Source organism: Arachis ipaensis, chromosome B5 (genome assembly GCF_059453495.1).
Source record: "Arachis ipaensis isolate K30076 ecotype BB chromosome B5, ASM5945349v1, whole genome shotgun sequence".
NCBI classification, from domain to species: Eukaryota; Viridiplantae; Streptophyta; class Magnoliopsida; order Fabales; family Fabaceae; genus Arachis; species Arachis ipaensis.
The window spans coordinates 17,151,809-17,172,124 of NC_142440.1; the positions used below are offsets into that span (position 1 = coordinate 17,151,809).

At 37.0% G+C, this 20,316-nt stretch overlaps 1 protein-coding gene and 1 non-coding gene across 2 annotated transcripts in view; both read left to right on the forward strand.

The window, feature by feature from the left end:
- Positions 1-17,857, forward strand: part of LOC148563480 (uncharacterized) — a 54,372-nt gene extending 36,515 nt beyond the window's left edge. Inside the window, exon 3 of the mRNA XM_088486824.1 lies at positions 17,727-17,857. Within this exon, the coding sequence (XP_088342950.1) occupies positions 17,727-17,857 (131 nt within the window). The remainder of the gene's footprint in view (positions 1-17,726) is intronic.
- LOC148563483 (small nucleolar RNA R71) lies at positions 6,279-6,382 on the forward strand. The gene has a single exon (XR_015885228.1). It is a non-coding gene; the product is annotated as a small nucleolar RNA R71 (small nucleolar RNA).
- Positions 17,858-20,316: the final 2,459 nt, after the last annotated feature.

Consider the following 20,316-nt stretch of genomic DNA (forward strand, 5'->3'; position numbering starts at 1 on the left):
AGTTTTTGTATACGATTTTATGATATAGAATTTTTTTAACTTTATTTCTGAACAATAATTTTAATATCAAAAGTAAAAAATATAAAAAAATGTGCACGAAATTAAAATTGTACATATGATATTCTTTATATATATATATATATTAGTGCCACTTTGAAAGATAGATAATCCATTGGCCTGAATATAAAGGAATATGTATTATATATAAACACTGTATATTATAGCTCGAAGCAGTGAAGAAAGGTGCCAATACAATGTGGTCCATTCTGGAGACCCAACAACGATATTACATTCATATATTATGTACGTTACTTGTCTCATTATTTGAACACTTGCATATCACGAGATATACATGTTGCATATTAATTTGCATATCTTATCTCGTGATGGTTATGATGCAAATAATGTATATGTATGTATGTTTGTGTTTGCTTAATCATGTGGTACAGATATGTGTAGTTTTTAAGTCAAGAGAGAAGACTAAGAAAATGGTTTTTTTTTTATTTAATTTGTGTATCATATAATACAAGCTAAGATTATATATATATATATAACAACAACTAACTAACAACTATAATAATAATATTTTTTATTTTCTTATATCTCTTTAAACTTAAATGACACTTTGAGTTTGAAATTTATTAAAATAATAGAATAAAAAAATTGTAAAAACAGAAAGAATAGACACAGATAAAACTGCTAAAAAATAATGTAGATGAAATTGTCGAAACAGGACAAACAGCCAGAGTAGGACACAGATTGTCAAAATAAAATACAGACAAAACTGCTAGAAAGTGACAAACTGCTGGAAAGGTGGCAAAAACTCTATACGCACATCTTAATAAATCGTTTTTTATTCACAACTTCGATACAACTAACCAGCAAGTGCACTGGGTCGTCCAAGTAATAAAACCTTACGTGAGTAAGGGTCGATCCCACGGAGATTGTTGGTATGAAGCAAGCTATGGTCATCTTGTAAATCTCAGTCAGGCGGATAATAATTGATTATGGAGTTTTCGAAAATACTAATAAATAAATAGAAAATAAAGATAGAAATACTTATGTATATCATTGGTGAGAATTTCAGATAAAGGTATAGAGATGCTTTCGTCCCTCTAAACTTCTGCTTCCCTGCTGTCTTCATCCAATAAGTCCTACTCCTTTCTATGGCTGGCTTTATGTAAGGACATCACCATTGTCAATGGCTACTTTTCATCCTCTCTGGAAAATGGTCCTATGCGCTGTCACTGCATGGCTAATCATCTGGAGGCATCACCGTGGTCAATGGCTGCATCCTATCCTCTTGTGAAAATGGTCCAAATGCTCTGTCACAGCACGGCTAATCATTTGAGGTTCTCGATCATACTGGAATACGATTCACCGTCCTTTTGCGTCTATCACTACGCCCAGCACTCGCGAGTTTGAAGTTCGTCACAGTCATTCAATCCCAGAATCCTACTCGGAATACCACAGACAAGGTTTAGACTTTCCGGATTCTCATGAATGCCGCCATCAATCTAGCTTATACCACGAAGATTCTGATTAAGAGATCCAAGAGATAATCATTCAATCGAAGGTAGAACGGAAGTGGTTGTCAGGCACGCGTTCATAGGGAATGATGATGATTGTCACGTTCATCACATTTATGTTGAAGTGCGAATGAATATCTTAGAAGCGGAATAAGTTGAATTGAATAGAGAAACAGTAGTACTTTGCATTAATTCATGAGGAACAGCAGAGCTCCACACCTTAATCTATGGAGTGCAGAAACTCTACCGTTGAAAAATACATAAGTGAAAGATTCAGGCATGGCCGAATGGCCAGCCCCTATGATCTAAGAACTAGACGTCCCCCGATGACTAACACAATAGTAAAAACTCCTATTTATACTAAACTAGTTACTAGGGTTTACAGAAGTAAGTAATTGATGCATAAATCCACTTCCGAGGCCCACTTGGTGTGTGCTTGGGATGATCTTGAAGTTTCCACGTGGAGAGGTCTTTCTTGGAGTTGAACGTCAGTTTGTAACGTATTTCTGGCGTTCAACTCTGGCTTGTAACGTGTTGCTGGCGTTTAACTCCAGACTGCAGCGTAGAACTGGAGTTCAACGCTCTTTTACGTCATCTAAACTCGGCCAATGTATGGACTATTATATATTGCTGGAAATCCCTGAATGTCTACTTTCCAACGCAATTGGGAGCGTGCCATTTTGAGTTCTGTAGCTCCAGAAAATCCACTTTGAGTGCAGGGAGGTCAGAATCCAACAGCATCAGCAGTCCTTCTTCAACCTCTGAATCTGATTTTTGCTCAAGTCCCTCAATTTCAGCCAGAAAATACCTGAAATCACAGAAAAATACACAAACTCATAGTAAAGTCCAGAAATGTGAATTTAACATAAAAACTAATGAAAACATCCCTAAAAGTAACTAGATTCTACTAAAAACATACTAAAAACAATGCCAAAAAGCGTATAAATTATCCGCTCATCACAACACCAAACTTAAATTGTTGCTTGTCCCCAAGCAACTGAAAATCAAATAGGATAAAAAGAAGAGAATATACTATAAATTCCAAACTATCAATGAAACATAGCTCCAATCAGATGAGCGGGACTTGTAGCTTTTTGCCTCTTGAATAGTTTTGGCATCTCACTTTATCCATTGAGGTTCAGAATGATTAGCATCTATAGGAACTCAGAGTTCAGATAGTGTTATTGATTCTCCTAGTTCAGTATGTTGATTCTTGAACACAGCTACTTTATGAGTCTTGGCCGTGGCCCTAAGCACTTTGTTTTCCAGTATTACCACCGGATACATAAATGCCATAGACACATAATTGGGTGAACCTTTTCAGATTGTGACTCAGCTTTCCTAAAGTCCCCAATTAGAGGTGTCCAGGGTTCTTAAGCACACTCTTCTTTTGCTTTCGACCTTGATTTTAACCGCTCAGTCTCAAGTTTTCACTTGCCTTTTGGTTTTAAGGGCTATTGGCTTTTTGCTCTTGCCTTTTGGTTTTAAGAGCTTTGGCTTTTTCTACTTGCTTTTTCTTTTTCTTTCTATTTTTTTTCTGCAAGCTTTGTTCTTTGCTGCTTTTTCTTGCTTCAAGAATCATTTTTATGATTTTTCAGATTATCAAATAGCATGTCTCCTTGTCATCATTCTTTCAAGAGCCAACATATTTAACATTCTAAAACACCAACTTCAAAAGACATATGCACTGTTCAAGCATTCATTCAGAAAACAAAAAGTATTGTCACCACATCAATATAATTAAACTAAGTTCAAGGATAAATTCGAAACTCATGTACTTCTTGTTCTTTTGTTTTTAAAACATTTTTCATTTAAGAGAGGTGATGGATTCATATTCACTACTTTAAGGCATAGACACTTAGACACTAATGATCGTGTAATAAAGACACAAACATAGATAAACATTTAACATAAGAAAACTAAAAACAGAAAGTTTAAGAACAAGGAATGAGTCCACCTTAGTGATGGTGGCGTTTTCTCCTTGAGGAACCAATGATGTCCTTGAGCTCTTCTATGTCTCTTCCTTGTCTCTGTTGCTTGATCCCTAGTGATTTTGGTGCTCCTATCCTTAGTTGCTCCCAATAATTGTGTGGGGGAAAATGTATCCCCTGAGGTATCTCAGGGATCTCTTGATTTGCAGTCAAATGTTCTACCACTGAGCTATAGATCCTTTACATGTATCTCTCCATTTCCCATGACTTGGAGGTGGAAGCTTTTGTCTTCCCTTTTTTTTTCTATTTTTTTCTTTTTTCTTAGGTACCATCAATGGTAATGGAAAAACAAAAAGCTTATGCTTTTACCACACCAAACTTAGAATATTGCTCGCCCTCGAGCAAGAGAAGAAAGAATAGATGAAGAAGAAGAAGAAAATATGGAGGAGAGGAGGGAGAGGTGTATTCGGCCAAGAAGGGGAAGAGAGGGTTGTGTTGTGTGAAAATGAAGAGGAATGGAGGGCTTTATATAGGGAAGGGAGGGTGAACATTGAGAAGAGGGAGGAGAGTGAGTGGTGGTAGGTGGGGATCCTGTGGGATCCACAGATGCTGAGATGATCCTGTGGGGTCCACAGATCCTGAGGTGTCAAGGAATTGCATCCCTACACCAATCAGGCATGTAAAATTCCTTTGCATGCAATTCTAGCATTTAAACGCTGAATTGATGCTTGTTCTGGGCGTTCAACGCCCAGATGCAGCATATTTCTGGCATTGAACGCCAGCCAGATGCTTGTTTCTGGCGTTCAGCGCCAGCTCTTCTTCACTGCGCATTTCTGGCGTCTGAACGCCAGGATGCTGCTTGTTTCTGGCGTTCAACGCCAGGAACATGCTCTGTTCTGGCGTTGAACGCCAGACAGATGCTCCTTACTGGCGTTTAAACGCCAGTGAGATCCTTCTCCAGGGTGTGATTTTTCTTCTGCTGTTTTTGATTCCGTTTTCAATTTTTATATTTATTTTGTGACTCCACATGATCATGAACCTAATAAAACATGAAAAAAATAAAAATAAAAATAAAATTAGATAAATAAAAATTGGGTTGCCTCCCAACAAGCGCTTCTTTAATGTCAATAGCTTGACAGTGGGCTCTCATGGAGCCTCACAGATGTTCAGAGCATTGTTGAGACTCCCCAACACCAAACTTAGAGTTTGGATATGGGAGTTCAACACCAAACTTAGGGTTTAACTGTGGGGGCTCTGGTTGACTCTGTTTTGAGAGAAGTTTACTGTGCCTCTTTTCCATGTTTACAGAAGGATGACCTTGAGTTTTAAACACAAGGGAGTCCTCATTCAATTGAAGGACTAGTTCGCCTCTATCAACATCAATTACAGCTCTTGCTGTGGCTAGGAAGGGTCTTCCAAGGATGATGGATTCATCCTCATCCTTCCCAGTATCTAGAACTATGATATCGGCAGGGATGTAAAGGCCTTCAACTTTTACTAACACGTCCTCTACTTGTCCATAAGCCTGTTTTCTTGAATTTTCTGCCATCTCTAATGAGATTTTGGTAGCTTGCACCCCAAAGATTCCCAGTTTCTCTATTACAGAGAGGGGCATGAGGTTTATCCCTGAACCAAGGTCACACAAACCTTTTCAAAGATCATGGTGCCTATGGTACAAGGTATTAAGAACTTTCCAAGATCCTGTTTCTTCTGAGGTAATGTCAGTTGATCCAGATCACTTTGTTCATTGGTGAACAAGGGAGGTTCATCTTCCCAAGTTTCAATACCAAATAATTTGGCATTCAGCTTCATGATTGCACCAAGGTACCTGGTAACTTGCTCCTTAGTAACATCCTCATTCTCTTCAGAAGAGGAATACTCATCAGAGCTCATGAATGGCATAAGGAGGTTTAATGGAATCTCTATGGTCTCTAGATGAGCCTCAGATTCCTTTGGTTCCTCAAAGGGAAACTCCTTATTGATCACTGGACGTCCCAGGAGGTCTTCCTCCTTGGGATTCACGTCCTTCTCCTCTCTTGTGGGTTCGGCCATGATGGTCATTTCAATGGCCTTGCACTCTCCTTTTGGATTTTCTTCTGTATTGCTTGGGAGAGTACTAGGAGGGATTTCAATGACTCTTTTACTCAGCTGGCCCACTTGTGCCTCCAAATTTCTAATGGAGGACCTTGTTTCATTCATGAAACTTACAGTGGCCTTAGATAGATCAGAGACTAAGTTTGCTAAATTAGAGGTATTTTGCTCAGAGTTCTCTGTCTGTTGCTGAGTGGATGATGGAAAAAGTTTACTATTGTTAAACCTATTTCTTCTACCATTATTAAAGCCTTGTTGAGGTTTTTGTTGATCCTTCCATGAGAGATTTGGGTGATTTCTCCATGAGGGATTATAGGTGTTTCCATATGGTTCACCCATGTAATTCACCTCTGCTATTGCAAGGTTCTCAGGATCATAAGCTTCTTCTTCAGAAGATGCCTCTTGAGTACTGTTGGATGCAGCTTGCATTCCCTTCAGACTCTGAGAAATCATATTGACTTGCTGAGTCAATATTTTATTCTGAGCCAATATGGCATTCAGAGTATCAATTTCAAGAACTCCCTTCTTCTGAGGCGTCCCATTACTCACAGGGTTCCTCTCAGAAGTGTACATGAACTGGTTATTAGCAACCATGTCAATGAGTTCTTGAGCTTCTGCAGGCATTTTCTTTAGGTGAATGGATCCACCTGCAGAAGTATCCAATGACATCTTAGCTAATTCAGACAGACCATCATAGAATATATCCAGGATGGTCCATTCTGAAAGCATGTCAGAAGGACACTTTTTGGAAAGTTGCTTGTATCTCTCCCAAGCTTCATAGAGGGATTGACCTTCTTTCTGTTTGAAGGTTTGAACATCCACTCTAAACTTGCTCAGCTTTTGAGGAGGAAAGAACTTGGCTAAGAAAGCCGTGACCAGCTTATCCCAAGAGTTCAGGCTATCTTTGGGTTGAGAGTCCAACCATACTCTAGCTCTGTCTCTTACAGCAAAAGGGAAAAGTATGAGCCTGTAGACTTCAGGATCTACTCCATTAGTCTTAACAATATCACAGATATGCAAAAATTTAGTTAAGAACTGAAAAGGATCTTTAGATGGAAGTCCATGAAACTTGCAGTTCTGCTACATCAGAGAAACTAATTGAGGTTTCAGCTCAAAGTTGTTTGCTCCAATGGTAGGGATGGAGATGCTTCTTCCATGTAAATTGGAATTAGGTGCAGTAAATTCACCAAGCATCCTCCTTGCATTATTATTATTTTCGGCTGCCATCTCCTCTTCTTGTCCGAAAATTTCTGAAAGGTGCTTGCTGGATTGTTGTAATTTATCTTCTCTTAGTTTTCTCTTCAGAGTCCTTTCAGGTTCTGGATCTGCTTCAACAAGAATATTCTTGTCCTTGCTCCTGCTCATATGAAAAAGAGGGAACAGAAAAATAATAATAATAGGGATCCTTTTTACCCAGGTATAGAGGTTCCCATGTGTGAGTAGAAGAAGAAAAGAATATAATGTAAAGAAAGAAACACAAGGGTGAGGAGAGCAGAGATGTGAGATGAAGAGAAGTGTTAGTAGATGAATAAATAAATAGAAGGAGATGAGAGAGGAAGAGGATTTTCGAAAATTATTTTTGAAAAATGGTTAGTGAGTTTCGAAATTAGTTTTTGAAAAAGGTTAGTAATTTTTGAAAATTAGGAATAAAATTAAAATCAAAAATAAAAATAATTAGTTAATTAAAAAGAATTTTTGAAAAAGATGGAGATATTTTCGAAAATTAGAGAGGGAGAGTTAGTTAGGTAGTTTTGAAAAAGATAAGAAACAAACAAAAAGTTAGTTAGTTAGTTGAAACAAATTTGAAAATCAATTTTGAAAAGATAAGAAGATAAGAAGTTAGAAAAGATATTTTAAAATCAAATTTTTGAAAAAGATATGATTTTGAAAAAGATAAGATAAAAAGATATTTTTGAAAAGATATGATTGAAATTAGTTTTGAAAAAAGATTTGATTTTTTAAAATCACAATTAATGACTTGATTCACAAGAAATCACAAGATATGATTCTAGAACTTAAAGTTTGAATCTTTCTTAACAAGCAAGTAACAAACTTGAATTTTTGAATCAAAACATTAATTGATGATGTGATTTTCGAAAATTATGATATAAGATTAAGAAAAGATTTTTGAAAAATATTTTTATAATTTTCGAAAATAAATAAAAAAATGAAAAAGATTTGATTTTTGAAAAAGATTTTGAAAAAGATAAGATTTTTAAATTGAAAATTTGATTTGACTCATAAAAACAACTAGATTTTAAAAATTTTTGAAAAATTCAAATCTAATTTTTGAAATTTTGAGAGAGAAAAAGGGGAAGATTTTTTTTTATTTTTGAATTTTTTTATGATGAAAGAGAAAAACGTGAAAATGATGCAATGCATGAGAATTTTGGATCAAAACAATGAATGCATGCGAGAATGCTATGAATGTCAAGATGAATACCAAGAACACTTTGAAGATCATGATGAACATCAAGAACATATTTTTGAAAAATTTTTAATGCAAAGAAAACATGCAAGACACCAAACTTAGAAATCTTTCATGTTCAGACACTATGAATTCAAGAATACATATGAAAAACAAGAAAAGACACAAAACATTTTTTTATTTTTATGATTTTATTAATTTTTTTTTGGAGTTTTGTATATTATTTTCGAAAAAACATATAGAAAAAAAAAAGAAAATAAGGATTTCAAAATTTTTAATATGAATTCTAGGAATCTTGTACTCTTAGTCTAAAGCTCCAATCTGAGGGTTAGGCATGGCTTAATAGCCAGCCAAGCTTTAGAAGATACAAATCAGGCATGCAACAGCTGATATTCAAATTAACTTGCCTCTATGCTGATGGTTGGAAGCCCCTATCCAAAAGAATTAGACATGGCTTTACAGCCAGTCAGGCTTCAACATGTTTCATGAAACACTAGAATTCATTCTTAAAAATTCTGAAATAATTTTCGAAAACAGATGAGAAATTTTTGAAAGATTATTGAAAATTTTTTTTTTCGAAAACAAAGGAGAAATTTTTGAAAAATTTTTTGAAAAATTTTTGAAAATAAAACAAAAAGAGAAGTACCTAATCTGAGCAACAAGATGAACCGTCAGTTGTCCAAACTCGAACGATCCCCAGCAACGGCGCTAAAAACTTGGTGCACGAAATTGTGATCTCAGGCAACGGCACCAAAAACTCTGCACGCACGTCTTAATAAATCGTTTTTCATTCACAACTTCGATACAACTAACCAGCACGTGCACTGGGTCGTCCAAGTAATAAAACCTTACGTGAGTAAGGGTCGATCTCACGAAGATTGTTGGTATGAAGCAAGCTATGGTCATCTTGTAAATCTCAGTCAGGCGGATAATAATTGATTATGGAGTTTTCGAAAATACTAATAAATAAATAGAAAATAAAGATAGAAATACTTATGTATATCATTGGTGAGAATTTCAGATAAAGGTATAGACATGCTTTCGTCCCTCTAAACTTCTGCTTCCCTGCTGTCTTCATCTAATCAGTCCTACTCCTTTCTATGGCTGGCTTTATGTAAGGATATCACCATTGTCAAAGGCTACTTTTCATCCTCTCTGGAAAATGGTCCTATGCGCTGTCACTGCATGGCTAATCATCTGGAGGCATCACCGTGGTCAATGGCTGCATCCTATCCTCTTGTGAAAATGGTCCAAATGCTCTGTCACAGCACGGCTAATCATCTGAGGTTCTCGATCATACTGGAATAGGATTCACCCTCCTTTTGCGTCTGTCACTATGCCCAGCACTCGTGAGTTTGAAGTTCGTCACAGTCATTCAATCCCAGAATCCTACTCGGAATACCACAGACAAGGTTTAGACTTTCCGGATTCTCATGAATGCCGCCATCAATCTAGCTTATACCACGAAGATTCTGATTAAGAGATCCAAGAGATAATCATTCAATCGAAGGTAGAACGGAAGTGGTTGTCAGGCACGCGTTCATAGGGAATGATGATGATTGTCACGTTCATCACATTCATGTTGAAGTGCGAATGAATATCTTAGAAGCGGAATAAGTTGAATTGAATAGAGAAACAGTAGTACTTTGCATTAATTCATGAGGAACAGCAGAGCTCCACACCTTAATCTATGGAGTGCAGAAACTCTACCGTTGAAAAATACATAAGTGAAAGGTTCAGGCATGGCCGAATGGCCAGCCCCTATGATCTAAGAACTAGACGTCCCCCGATGACTAATACAATAGTAAAAAGTCCTATTTATACTAAACTAGTTACTAGGGTTTACAGAAGTAAGTAATTGATGCATAAATCCACTTCCGGGGCCCACTTGGTGTTTGCTTGGGCTGAGCTTGAAGTTTACACGTGGAGAGGTCTTTCTTGGAGTTGAACGCCAGTTTGTAACGTATTTCTGGCGTTCAACTCTGGCTTGTAACGTGTTTCTGGCGTTTAACTCCAGACAGCAGCGTAGAACTGGCGTTCAACGCCCTTTTACATCATTTAAATCGGCCAAAGTATGGACTATTATATATTGCTGGAAAGCCCTGGATGTCTACTTTCCAACGCAATTGGGAGCGCTCCATTTTGAGTTCTATAGCTCCAGAAAATCCACTTTGAGTGCAGGGAGGTCAGAATCCAACAGCATCAGCAGTTCTTCTTCAACCTCTGAATATGATTTTTGCTCAAGTCCCTCAATTTCAGCCAGAAAATACCTAAAATCACAAAAAAACACACAAACTCATAGTAAAGTCCAGAAATGTGAATTTAACATAAAAACTAATGAAAACATCCCTAAAAGTAACTAGATTCTACTAAAAACCTACTAAAAATAATGCCAAAAAGCGTATAAATTATCCGCTCATCAGTAGGATATGATTAGAAATACTTTATGCTTTGAGTACCTAAAAGGTTAGTGAACTAATGCAGATAATGATTCTAGATAATTGGGATAAATTGTGGCTATGAACTTTGATGGTTTTGAAATGGACTAGGAAATGATCGTTGATGCGTAATTGGATTTAGATGATGAGTGAGTTCAAGTCGTTGTGTTTGAGAGATGAGTACTATGATATTTGGTCATGGTGGCCTTGGATTTAGATTGAAATTTATAATGATTGGTTTTGAAAGACAAATTTTAAAACTATTAAATTGAAATGCTGATATTGTACTGAGATTGGTTTGAGGGAACCCGTGACGGGTGGTAAACTCCAGCTTTTAGGGGAGGTGCTGTCGAAATTTTCCAAGAATTTGAAAGAGTGTTGGTTATGGTTTTGAAAATGATTTTTGATTTGAGTAACTTTAACAAACGAGATGTGTTTCGAATGCTTTTATAAATTATTAAAGAAAATCAGATTCTTATGATTTTGTTAACTTATTATTTCAATCTCATTTGACTTCTAAAAAATGAAGGAAGTTTTGATTAATTAGTCAAAGACTTTAAAACAGCAATATATATATATATATATATATATATATATATATATATATATATATATATATATATATATATATATATATATATATATATATATATATATATATAGATTCAAGGGTTTGGGAATAAGAAAGTAAGTCTGGAGGTTATGCTTGGAGTTGACCTGTGATTAGTGGTAATTGACTTGACAGAGAGTGAGGATAGTGATGGAGTATGATTAAGGTATGGTGATAATTTTTGGTTGATTATAGTGATGTGGGATGATGACTATAATTAATGATGATGGTGATATTATTCATGATATGATTTGAGATTTGATAAGATGTGAGTTGATGAGGGAATGAAAGTAATGAACGAGGCTGTTGGTTGGCGTTGATGAATGATCGAGATCCTCAGAGATAAAGGAATCAGAGCGCGGCAACGGAAGCGCGCAAAGAAAAAAGACCTTGGGACTACTATACGTTGGATATAGAGGCAGACTACGCTCACGTACTCATGGTGGCGGATGGAATTTTCGAGGGCAAAAATTTCTGTTAGGGGGTAGAATGTAAAACTCGGTCAAACCGTAATTAATTAAATAATAAATTAAATAGGAGCGAATATGGTTAGAAAATTTAGCAATCGGAATTTGATAATTTAAATATGATATTTGGACTCAGTGAATTTTTCTGAGTTGAAAAACATAGTTTTCTGAATAAAAATGTGCACTGGAAATTTGACCGGCAGTACTGGCTGCGATCTGTCCGGTATTGTGGCTGAGAAAATTAATTAGACGTGAATAATTTTAAGAAATAAGAATTTATAATTTGGGAAGATGGAAATATTTAAAATACGATTTAAAACTCTAATCTTAGAGGTTTTGGCCCAAAATTGGGCCAACGGACTAAACCAAGTGAACCGGACTAAAGTGGGCCCAAGACCCAACATATATAAACATTAGTTTTGAGTATTTCAGCTCATTAACTCTAAAGAAAGGGGTTTGGGGCGCAGCTATGGAGAAGAGAGGAAGAAGAGAGAAAATCCTATCTCCATCAATTTTCAAATCACCAAAACTTTCTCTCCGGAACTCCGATTGATGATCCATTTACGGTCACGCATCGCTCTTCTCATCCTCTACAATTCTATCTAAGTTTTGTGGTGAGTATCCCACTTCCTCTGCCCATTTTTCATTTTCCTCTTTAAATTCGAATTTGGTTTGGGTTTTGAGGAAATCTTGTGATTTTGGTTGTTTAGGAGTGCTCTAGTATGAGCCATTGGTGAGTTCCATCAACCAATTTCGTGGGTTACGGTAAGGAACCCTCTAGCCCTTGTGATTTATCAATTTCATGAATTCTAGGTTGATTATAAGTGTGAAAATTGATTATGTTAGAGTATTGGGTGATTTTGGTGCACAATTGGTAGATTGATATTGCTTGTGGGGCCTTTGTGAGGCTTGGAGCTAAGGGTTGGTGGAGGCTCTCAAGAAGAAGCTCAATTATTTTGGCTACAAGAGGTACAGTTTAAGTTTCATTTAAGTACTGTGTGGTGTGATGAGAATTCCTAGGCTAGATGCCCCTAGGATAAGTTTGGATTGTGTAAATGGTTGGTACTAATATGCATAGTTGATATGTAATGTGAATTAATGATTGGGTTGAGAATTGTGTGAATTTGTATGTTTGGTGTGTTGAGAATTTGATGAATTGGATAATGAATGTTGGTTGTGGAATATGCATTTAAATTGTGAATTTGGACCGGAGGCCAGAAAGAGGTAAGGAAGGTAAGTTGATGTGTGTATTGTGTAATGATATAAGAGATTGGATGGATTTTAGATATTGAATGTGTGAATAATTGGTTTGATTATTGAATAATAAGGTTTGAGGAATTGAGGTGTGGAATTTGATAGTTTTGGGTGAAATTGTGTAGATGAGGTAAGTTTGGTTTTGGTTGAGTGTAATTATGTGAATGTGGTTGGGTTGTGGTCATTTGGATGAGTGGAAATAAATTTGGCTTGTGAACATTGGAAAAATTGGTAATTTCTGTTTTTGGGTAAAAACTGATTTTTGACCAATTTCGGCGGTGCGTAACTCGGAGCTTGGAGTTATGAATTCTTCAAAACTGGATTTTTATGAAAGTTTATTCAACGATCTTTCCAACGGTTTCAGAATGGTTGAAAAAGGAATTTTGTAGAATAAGTTATGTGTGTCGGAAGTTTGGGGTTTGAAAATGTAATCCTGCAGCTTTTTAACTTAGTAAGATTTTTGGTAAAACGTACTTCGACGCGCATGCTCGGCCGACGCGCATGCATCACTCACAGTTTTTACCCTCTCACGCGTGCGCCTAGCCGACGCATACGCTTCACTGTATTAATGCAGATGCCCAGTAGAAAATCCAGAGAGTTGTGCGGGTACTGTTCTGGTTTTGCGCGAGGAGCACAAAACGCACCCACGCGTACGCGTGGCTAATGCGCACGCGTCACTCTACTTTTCCACCTTTTCATGCGTGCGCATGGGCGTCGCTCACGTGTCACTTCCTTTTTCCGCTTTCCACACGTGCGCATGGGCAATGCACACACGAGACCCTGTTTTCAGCAAAAGTTGATTTTTGAGTTTTTAAAGCCGAATTTGAGACTTCTAAGCCTCCATTTTCATCCTCTAAGTCCTTAATCTTTATAGTATGCCTAGTAATGAAAAGAAGCTAGGACATGTGGTAACTTGTGGATGAAGTAAAGTGAGAATCAATGATAAATGATGAGTAATGATGATTGTATGAGTTATTGAGGGTGATGATGGAAGTGTGGTGTATGCCGTGAGCCGAAGGGCTGTATTTAATAATGATTATTGGCTCGTTATGGGTTGTGTTATGAGCCGGATGGCTGTGATAAATATTGATTTATAGCTAGAAATGAAAATATGATTTTGAATGATTGTTTTATCTTGAGCTCTCTTTCTCGAAAGTGCTACCCCAGAGAAATGAAAGAAGGTGAGGATCCCCTTCCTTATTCTTCCTGGTATTGTAAAATCGCCCCCTGCGAGATGGTGGGAGGTTAGGATCCCCTCCTTGGTTCCTCCTGGGCATATGAGAAGGTACCTCCTGGGTAGATGCAAGGGTTGTGGTTGCGCCCCACTTGCTCCAAGTTGGTTAGTATAGAGGCTCCCCGGGTAGACGCAAGGGTTGTGGTTTCACCCCACTTGCTCCGAGATGTGGTGAAATATACCTACCTGGGTATATGCAGTGGCATTGATCCACTTGCTCTGGGATGTGGTGAGACATACCTACTTGGGTAGATACAGTGGAGTGATTCCACTTATTCCGGGTTTGGTTTTGAGACTCCTGGGGTTGATGTAGTGGTTAGCCCCCACTTGCTCCTAGTCGAGTATGATTTGAGATTGAAACTATCTGAGTGTCGGATTTCCTAGGGTAGATGCAGTGGGTCGGCTCCACTTGCTCCAGGTTGAGATTCGAGATTCTGCTGACCCTATGTCATAAGTGTGGCCGGACACTGTGAAAGTTTCGGATGAGCTTGCCCCCGTGAATAAACACTAGTGTGGGTGTTGTGTGATTATGATAATGATTGTGAATAACTTGAGTTGGGGATGCACGACAGAGGGCTGTTCTTGATGAGATGAGTCGATGATGTAATAGAATAATGATGATGATTATTGAATGAGGTAATTGAGATCCCTGGGTAGACGCAGTGAAGTGATTTTCACTTGCTCCAGGTAGAGAATGAGATAATTTGAGCTCCCTGGGTAGACGCAGTAAAGTGATTTCACTTGCTCCATGTGAGGATATGAGGTAACGATATAGAATTGCTGAGACAGAATGGTTGGGGATGGTTTCGTTTATAATTCTGATTGTGAATTGTCAGAGAGTTAGAAAGTTGGGAAGCATGAAAAATATTAATCAGATTTAGCATTCCCTTCTGACAGTTGCCTATTTATGGATTAGCGAGAACATAGGATGAATATTTTGTGAAAGGATGTTTAGGATGCTTAGTGAGTTTTTATTACAATGTATTGTATTTATCTGGCACTTTTACCGTACTGGGAACCCATGGGTCGGTGGTTCTCATTCCGTATATATCTCTTGTTTTTCAGATACAGGTCCAGGTGCTTAGAAGTGAGCTGTGGTTCATCTGAGAGCTGGCGAAGATCTTTATATTTTCTACCTTATATTTTGCTTAGAATCTCTCCACCTTTATTTTGAAAAGCTTATATTATGTATTGAACTCTTTTGAACTTGCCTATAGAGGCTCTTATGTTTCTTTTGGGAGAGATTAGGAGATTCTGTTGTCAACAACTGTTATACTGTACCCTAGCCGGCCTAAACTTCGCGGGTCGCGACTAATGGCTATTTACTTATGTTATATATCTATATACTGTCCTTCTCTTATTCTCCTTTATGACTTTATCCTTATAACGCTTTCGACTTCACGCTTTATCTTTTAGTTGTCGATGCGTGAGTGATACGACTTCGCGATTTTATTTTTACTCCTTTTTAGGTTTCTCGATTACTACTCCTTTCAATTTTACTTATATTTATGTATTAAAAAAATCCACCTTGAGAGTCGTACCACCTTATTATCATTGACTTATGACTCGAGCATAAGGATTTGAATATTAGGGTGTTACAGCTCTAGTTGGAATCTACAAGGTCGCTCCAGTAAGCAAACGCCTTGCAAGTCGTCGAAATGCAGAAGTTCCCATCTTCTGTGTGTTTCCATGCCACTCTGTCAATGCCGTTGTCATTACTAGGGGGAGGTTGTGCTATGATCTTCAATCTGATGGACTCTTGTAAGAAGTTCTTCAGCTTCACTTGATCCCATTCATCTCTATCATTGGTCCATTCCCAAACAGTGTTATCTATATCAATCTCATCTCTGATTGCATGGCTGATTTGGTTTTCTTCTCCTTCAACCCAAGTGTTAGTCTAGAACTTAGTAGTAAGACCATCTCCCACAAAAGTGATAGTATGGTTTTGGAACACGAGCCAGAGTTTGATCAATTCTTTCCAAAGATGAGAGTCTAACTTTCTTGAATTGGGTTGTGCTTGTTAAATGTTGTTGTGCTGGTATTTCTCACAAAACTTCTTTGCCCAAAGGGTTTCATAGTTTTGTTTCAATTGGCATATAATTTTTAGAAGAAAAGCATCATTCATGGTTTATAGGTTTTGGAACCCAAATCCCTCATCATGTTTGGGTTTACATAATGTTTTTCAATTGATAGCATGCGTTCTCCTTTTATTCATCTCCCCAAATGAAGTTTCTTTGAGCCTTCTCAATGTCATTGCAAATAGACTTAGGAATTCTTCCGTGTTGCATATCGAAATCAATTCTTAGGATTATAATTGATTGTGCAGTGCTAACATAATTCTTCCTGCTAGGGAAAGACATTTACTTTTCTAGCCTTTTAGTTTTCTTTGAACTCTTTCCAAAACAGTCTTGAAGTCATCTTTTCCTTTCCTTTGGTTATTTAGCATTGCCCCCAAGTACCTCCCTAAAGCATTGTTTTCTTTGAAGCCCGATGTGTTAGCAACATTGGTTCTGGTCAAAGTTGGAGTATTTTTAGAGAAAGCAATAGTAGATATAAGGAATTTACTTTCATACCTACTTCCTTGCAAAAATTCTCCAAAATGCTATTAATTTTCTCCATTTGTTGAGAGGTTGCTTCTGCAAAAGGAAGTAAAACGTCCGCTAACATCAAGTGAAGGATTTGCATACCATTTCTTCCAACTGTAAAAGGGTTCCAATTTCCTTTGTTGACTTCTTGTTCTATGTGTTAAGAAAGTTTATCCATACATATAACAAAAAAATAAGGAGAGATTGGATATTCTTGACTTATCCCTTTCGAAGGGCTAAAGGACTCAGTTTTGTTTCCGTTCCAAAGCACACTGTAGTTTACTGATTTCACGCCCTCCATGATTAAGTTGTTAAGTCTATTGGGTAGTCCAAACTCTCTCATTCTCTCTTGAATGAAGTTCCAGTTGATTCAATCGTAGGCTTTTTCAAAATTAATTTTGATTGCCATATACCTTTTAATTTCTTCCTCTAATCCTCTTCATGGAGTGCATGACTTCCTTTGATATGAGGATGTTGTCTTGAATCTTTCAGCTAGGGATGAAACTCGATTGATGTGAGAATATCCTATCATTGATGTATGGTTTGATTCTTTGAACTAGGATTTTAGATAGGATTTTGTACCTCACATTATATAAGGCTATAGATCTGAATTGGGAAACAAATTTCGGATGTTGAATTTTTAGAATGAGAGCGATGAGGGTAGCATTTGCTTTCTGAATGGAGTTGAGCTAGAGATAATAGTTTTGAATGAAGTCACAAACTTTTCCTTTTATAAGGTCCCAGTTGTTCTTGAAAAGCGCAGCTGGGAATCCATCTTCTCCCAGAGCTTTGAATGTCCCTATGCTGAAAAGAGCTTTCTTTATCCCCAATTAAGTAGGTTTTGCTTCCATACTCTTGCAAATAGAAGGTCCAAATTAGGAAGAGATAATGTATCTAAGTGGAGAGGAGAGATATGTACCTCTTCGTTGTACAGGTTCTTGAAGTAGTCAATGACGTGATTCTTGAGTTAATCTTCCTTTTTAATCCATTCACCATGTTGGTTTCTTAATTTTAGAATCCTGTTTTTCCTTATGTGAATGATAGTCTTGGTATGGTGGAACTTAGTGTTCCTATCACCTTTAGTGATCTATTGTTCCCTCTATTTTTGTAGCCAAAATGCCTCTTCTTTATCTAGAATGTCATTATGTTCCTTGTTCAGTGAAACTTCCAGTTGGTCTAAGTAAAGATTTTGGTCATAGTTATACATCTTTGTATCCCAGCAATTCTATTCAGAATCCTTCTTTTGGTCTTGAAAATATTGCCAAAAACTTTCTTGTTCCAGATGGTTAAATATTTGGTAACCTTTCTCAAGGTGTTGCACATTTGTTTCATGAATCTTGCAAGAATTTATTGAACTCAGGATAAAAGGACCACATAACCTCAAATTTGAATGACCTTTCCTTTTTAACAGTGGAGTTTGCATTTTAAATAATGAGAATGGGGTGGTGGTCAGAATTAGTCTTAGGAAGAATTTTCACGATTTCTTCATGATGTTTGAGTCTCCACTCAGGGTTGGATAAAGCTTGGTCGAGTCTTTTAAACAGTCTGTCATAACCATTCCAAACTGACCCTCTCCAAGTGTATCTAGAACCAACAAATCCAAGGTCAATGAGACCACAGTTATTGATCCAATATGCAAAATTGTTGCTATTTCTAGCATCCGTAGGGCTTCCTCCCTTCTTCTCTGATGGTTCTTTGATCTCATTAAAATCACTAGCAATAAGCCAAGGTTTATCCATGTTATTAGCTAACTTTTGAATTTTTGGCCAGAGATGTCTTCTATTGTCGGGTTGAGGGCTGGCGTAAACTGCTGTAAGGTACTACTCCTCCCTGTTGGATTTGACAATCTTGGCATGGATATACTCCTGGTCCTACTCCAACACAGTATATTAAAGCTAGTGTCTTTCCAACAAATCTAAATACCACCAACAAAACCTTGGTAGGGGTGAATATGGATTGGATAATATCCACAGATTTATAGTATTCATCCACATCCAATCCACAAATTATGGATATTATCCGATCCGCAGAGACATCAGATCGAATAAGATCTGATCTGCACTCTAATAGGATCGAATCATGGATATCCCACAAGTATCCGTAGATTCGATCCGCATATTCGCAAAATAAATAAATAAATAATAAATAAATAAAAATATATACTTATTTTAGCATTCGAAAGCTAATCCCTTATGCTGCCGTCACACCTCTCTAACTCTCGTTCACCCTTTCCCTTTCTCTTCCCTTTCTGCTTCTGTCCTTACTCACCTCACCTCACTGCTTGCTCCAAACAGCAGTTCATCTCACCTCACCCCTTGCTCTAGACGGTAGGTCATCTCACCTCACTTCACTCCTCGACTCCTCCTCACCACACGATCACTGTTCTTTGTGCTCTTCGCTCGCCACTCGCTGTTGCTCCTCGCGTGCTCGCCGCTACTCCTCGCCATTTTCTAGTTTCTTCCTTCTACTTGTGTATCTGTAGTGCAAATATGCTTCAGCTCATTTCACTTCTATTTTTACTACTAAATTTATCTTTTTAATTCTGTTTATTCTTTGATTTTTGAAATGCAGACTTGTTTCTGGTTGTTTCTGCATCATCTTTCGAGTTTTACTATTGAAAAATTTTGTTTTTAATTTTTGGAATGTATATCTTTGTTATTGTTGTGGTAGCTGTAATTGATCTATTTTAGGTAAACATTGATGCGGAATTAGGGTTTTACTTTTTTTATTTTGTTGATTTTTTTAAAATTAAACATAATTTTTATTTTTCGGATGTATCTGATATCCGATCTATCCGCAAATTTGTGTATCGGATCGGATCTAAGCACAAAAAATGTGGATATTAGATTCGATCTAATATGATGAGATTAGTGTGGATCGTATCAAAATTTTGGCCATATTCAATTTGTGTGCACCCCTGAACCTTGGGCTTCCTCAACAATAAAGTTATTGAACCATTGATAATATTTCTAGCATTATCACCATTAATCTTAGTTTCTAATAGAATAACAATATCCGGGTTATATTGATTTCGGATCTCTTTGAAGGTGCATTGACGTTGGGATTTTTGCCAGTAAAGAATGTCATAAAAACAGTCGCGTTGTAGATATAGTCTCTAAACCGACAGAAATCCCTTCGTACAAACGTTTTGGTTGTCACAAGTAATAAACCCCTTTTAAAATTGATAACCGAGTATTTAAACCTCGGGTCGTCTTCTCAAGGAATTGCAGGGAGGTATGTTCTTATTATTGGTTATGAGTCTTGTCAATTGGGGGATGTTGAGTTTGGGCAATGCGCACAGGTATATTTTCAAGCAATAAAAATAAATAAATAACTGCAAAATAAACTCTTGGCAAGGTATGAGAACTGGAGGTCCTATCCCAGTTATCCTTATCAATTGTAATGAGAATTGGATTTTTCTCCCACTTTATTAACCTCTAACTATGGAGGTAAGTTAAGTGGATGAATTAATTCTTGAAGAATTCCAATTTTCAATCAACAATGAGTTTGATAACTCAAGAGTCACCAATTATTTAACCAAAGCCAAAAGGGAAGAAATTCTACTTGAATGAAAATAATTTGGATAAATCGAGAACTTTAATAAATTAAAGAAAGCAATCATAAGTCTGAAATACCTCAAGATATATTAAATAGAAAATCAATCTAAACATAGAGAGTCATAAACAAAATTGAGAAAAGCAATAAAAGAACATTGAACCTGGGATTGAGAGTCACTCCTAAAACTAAGA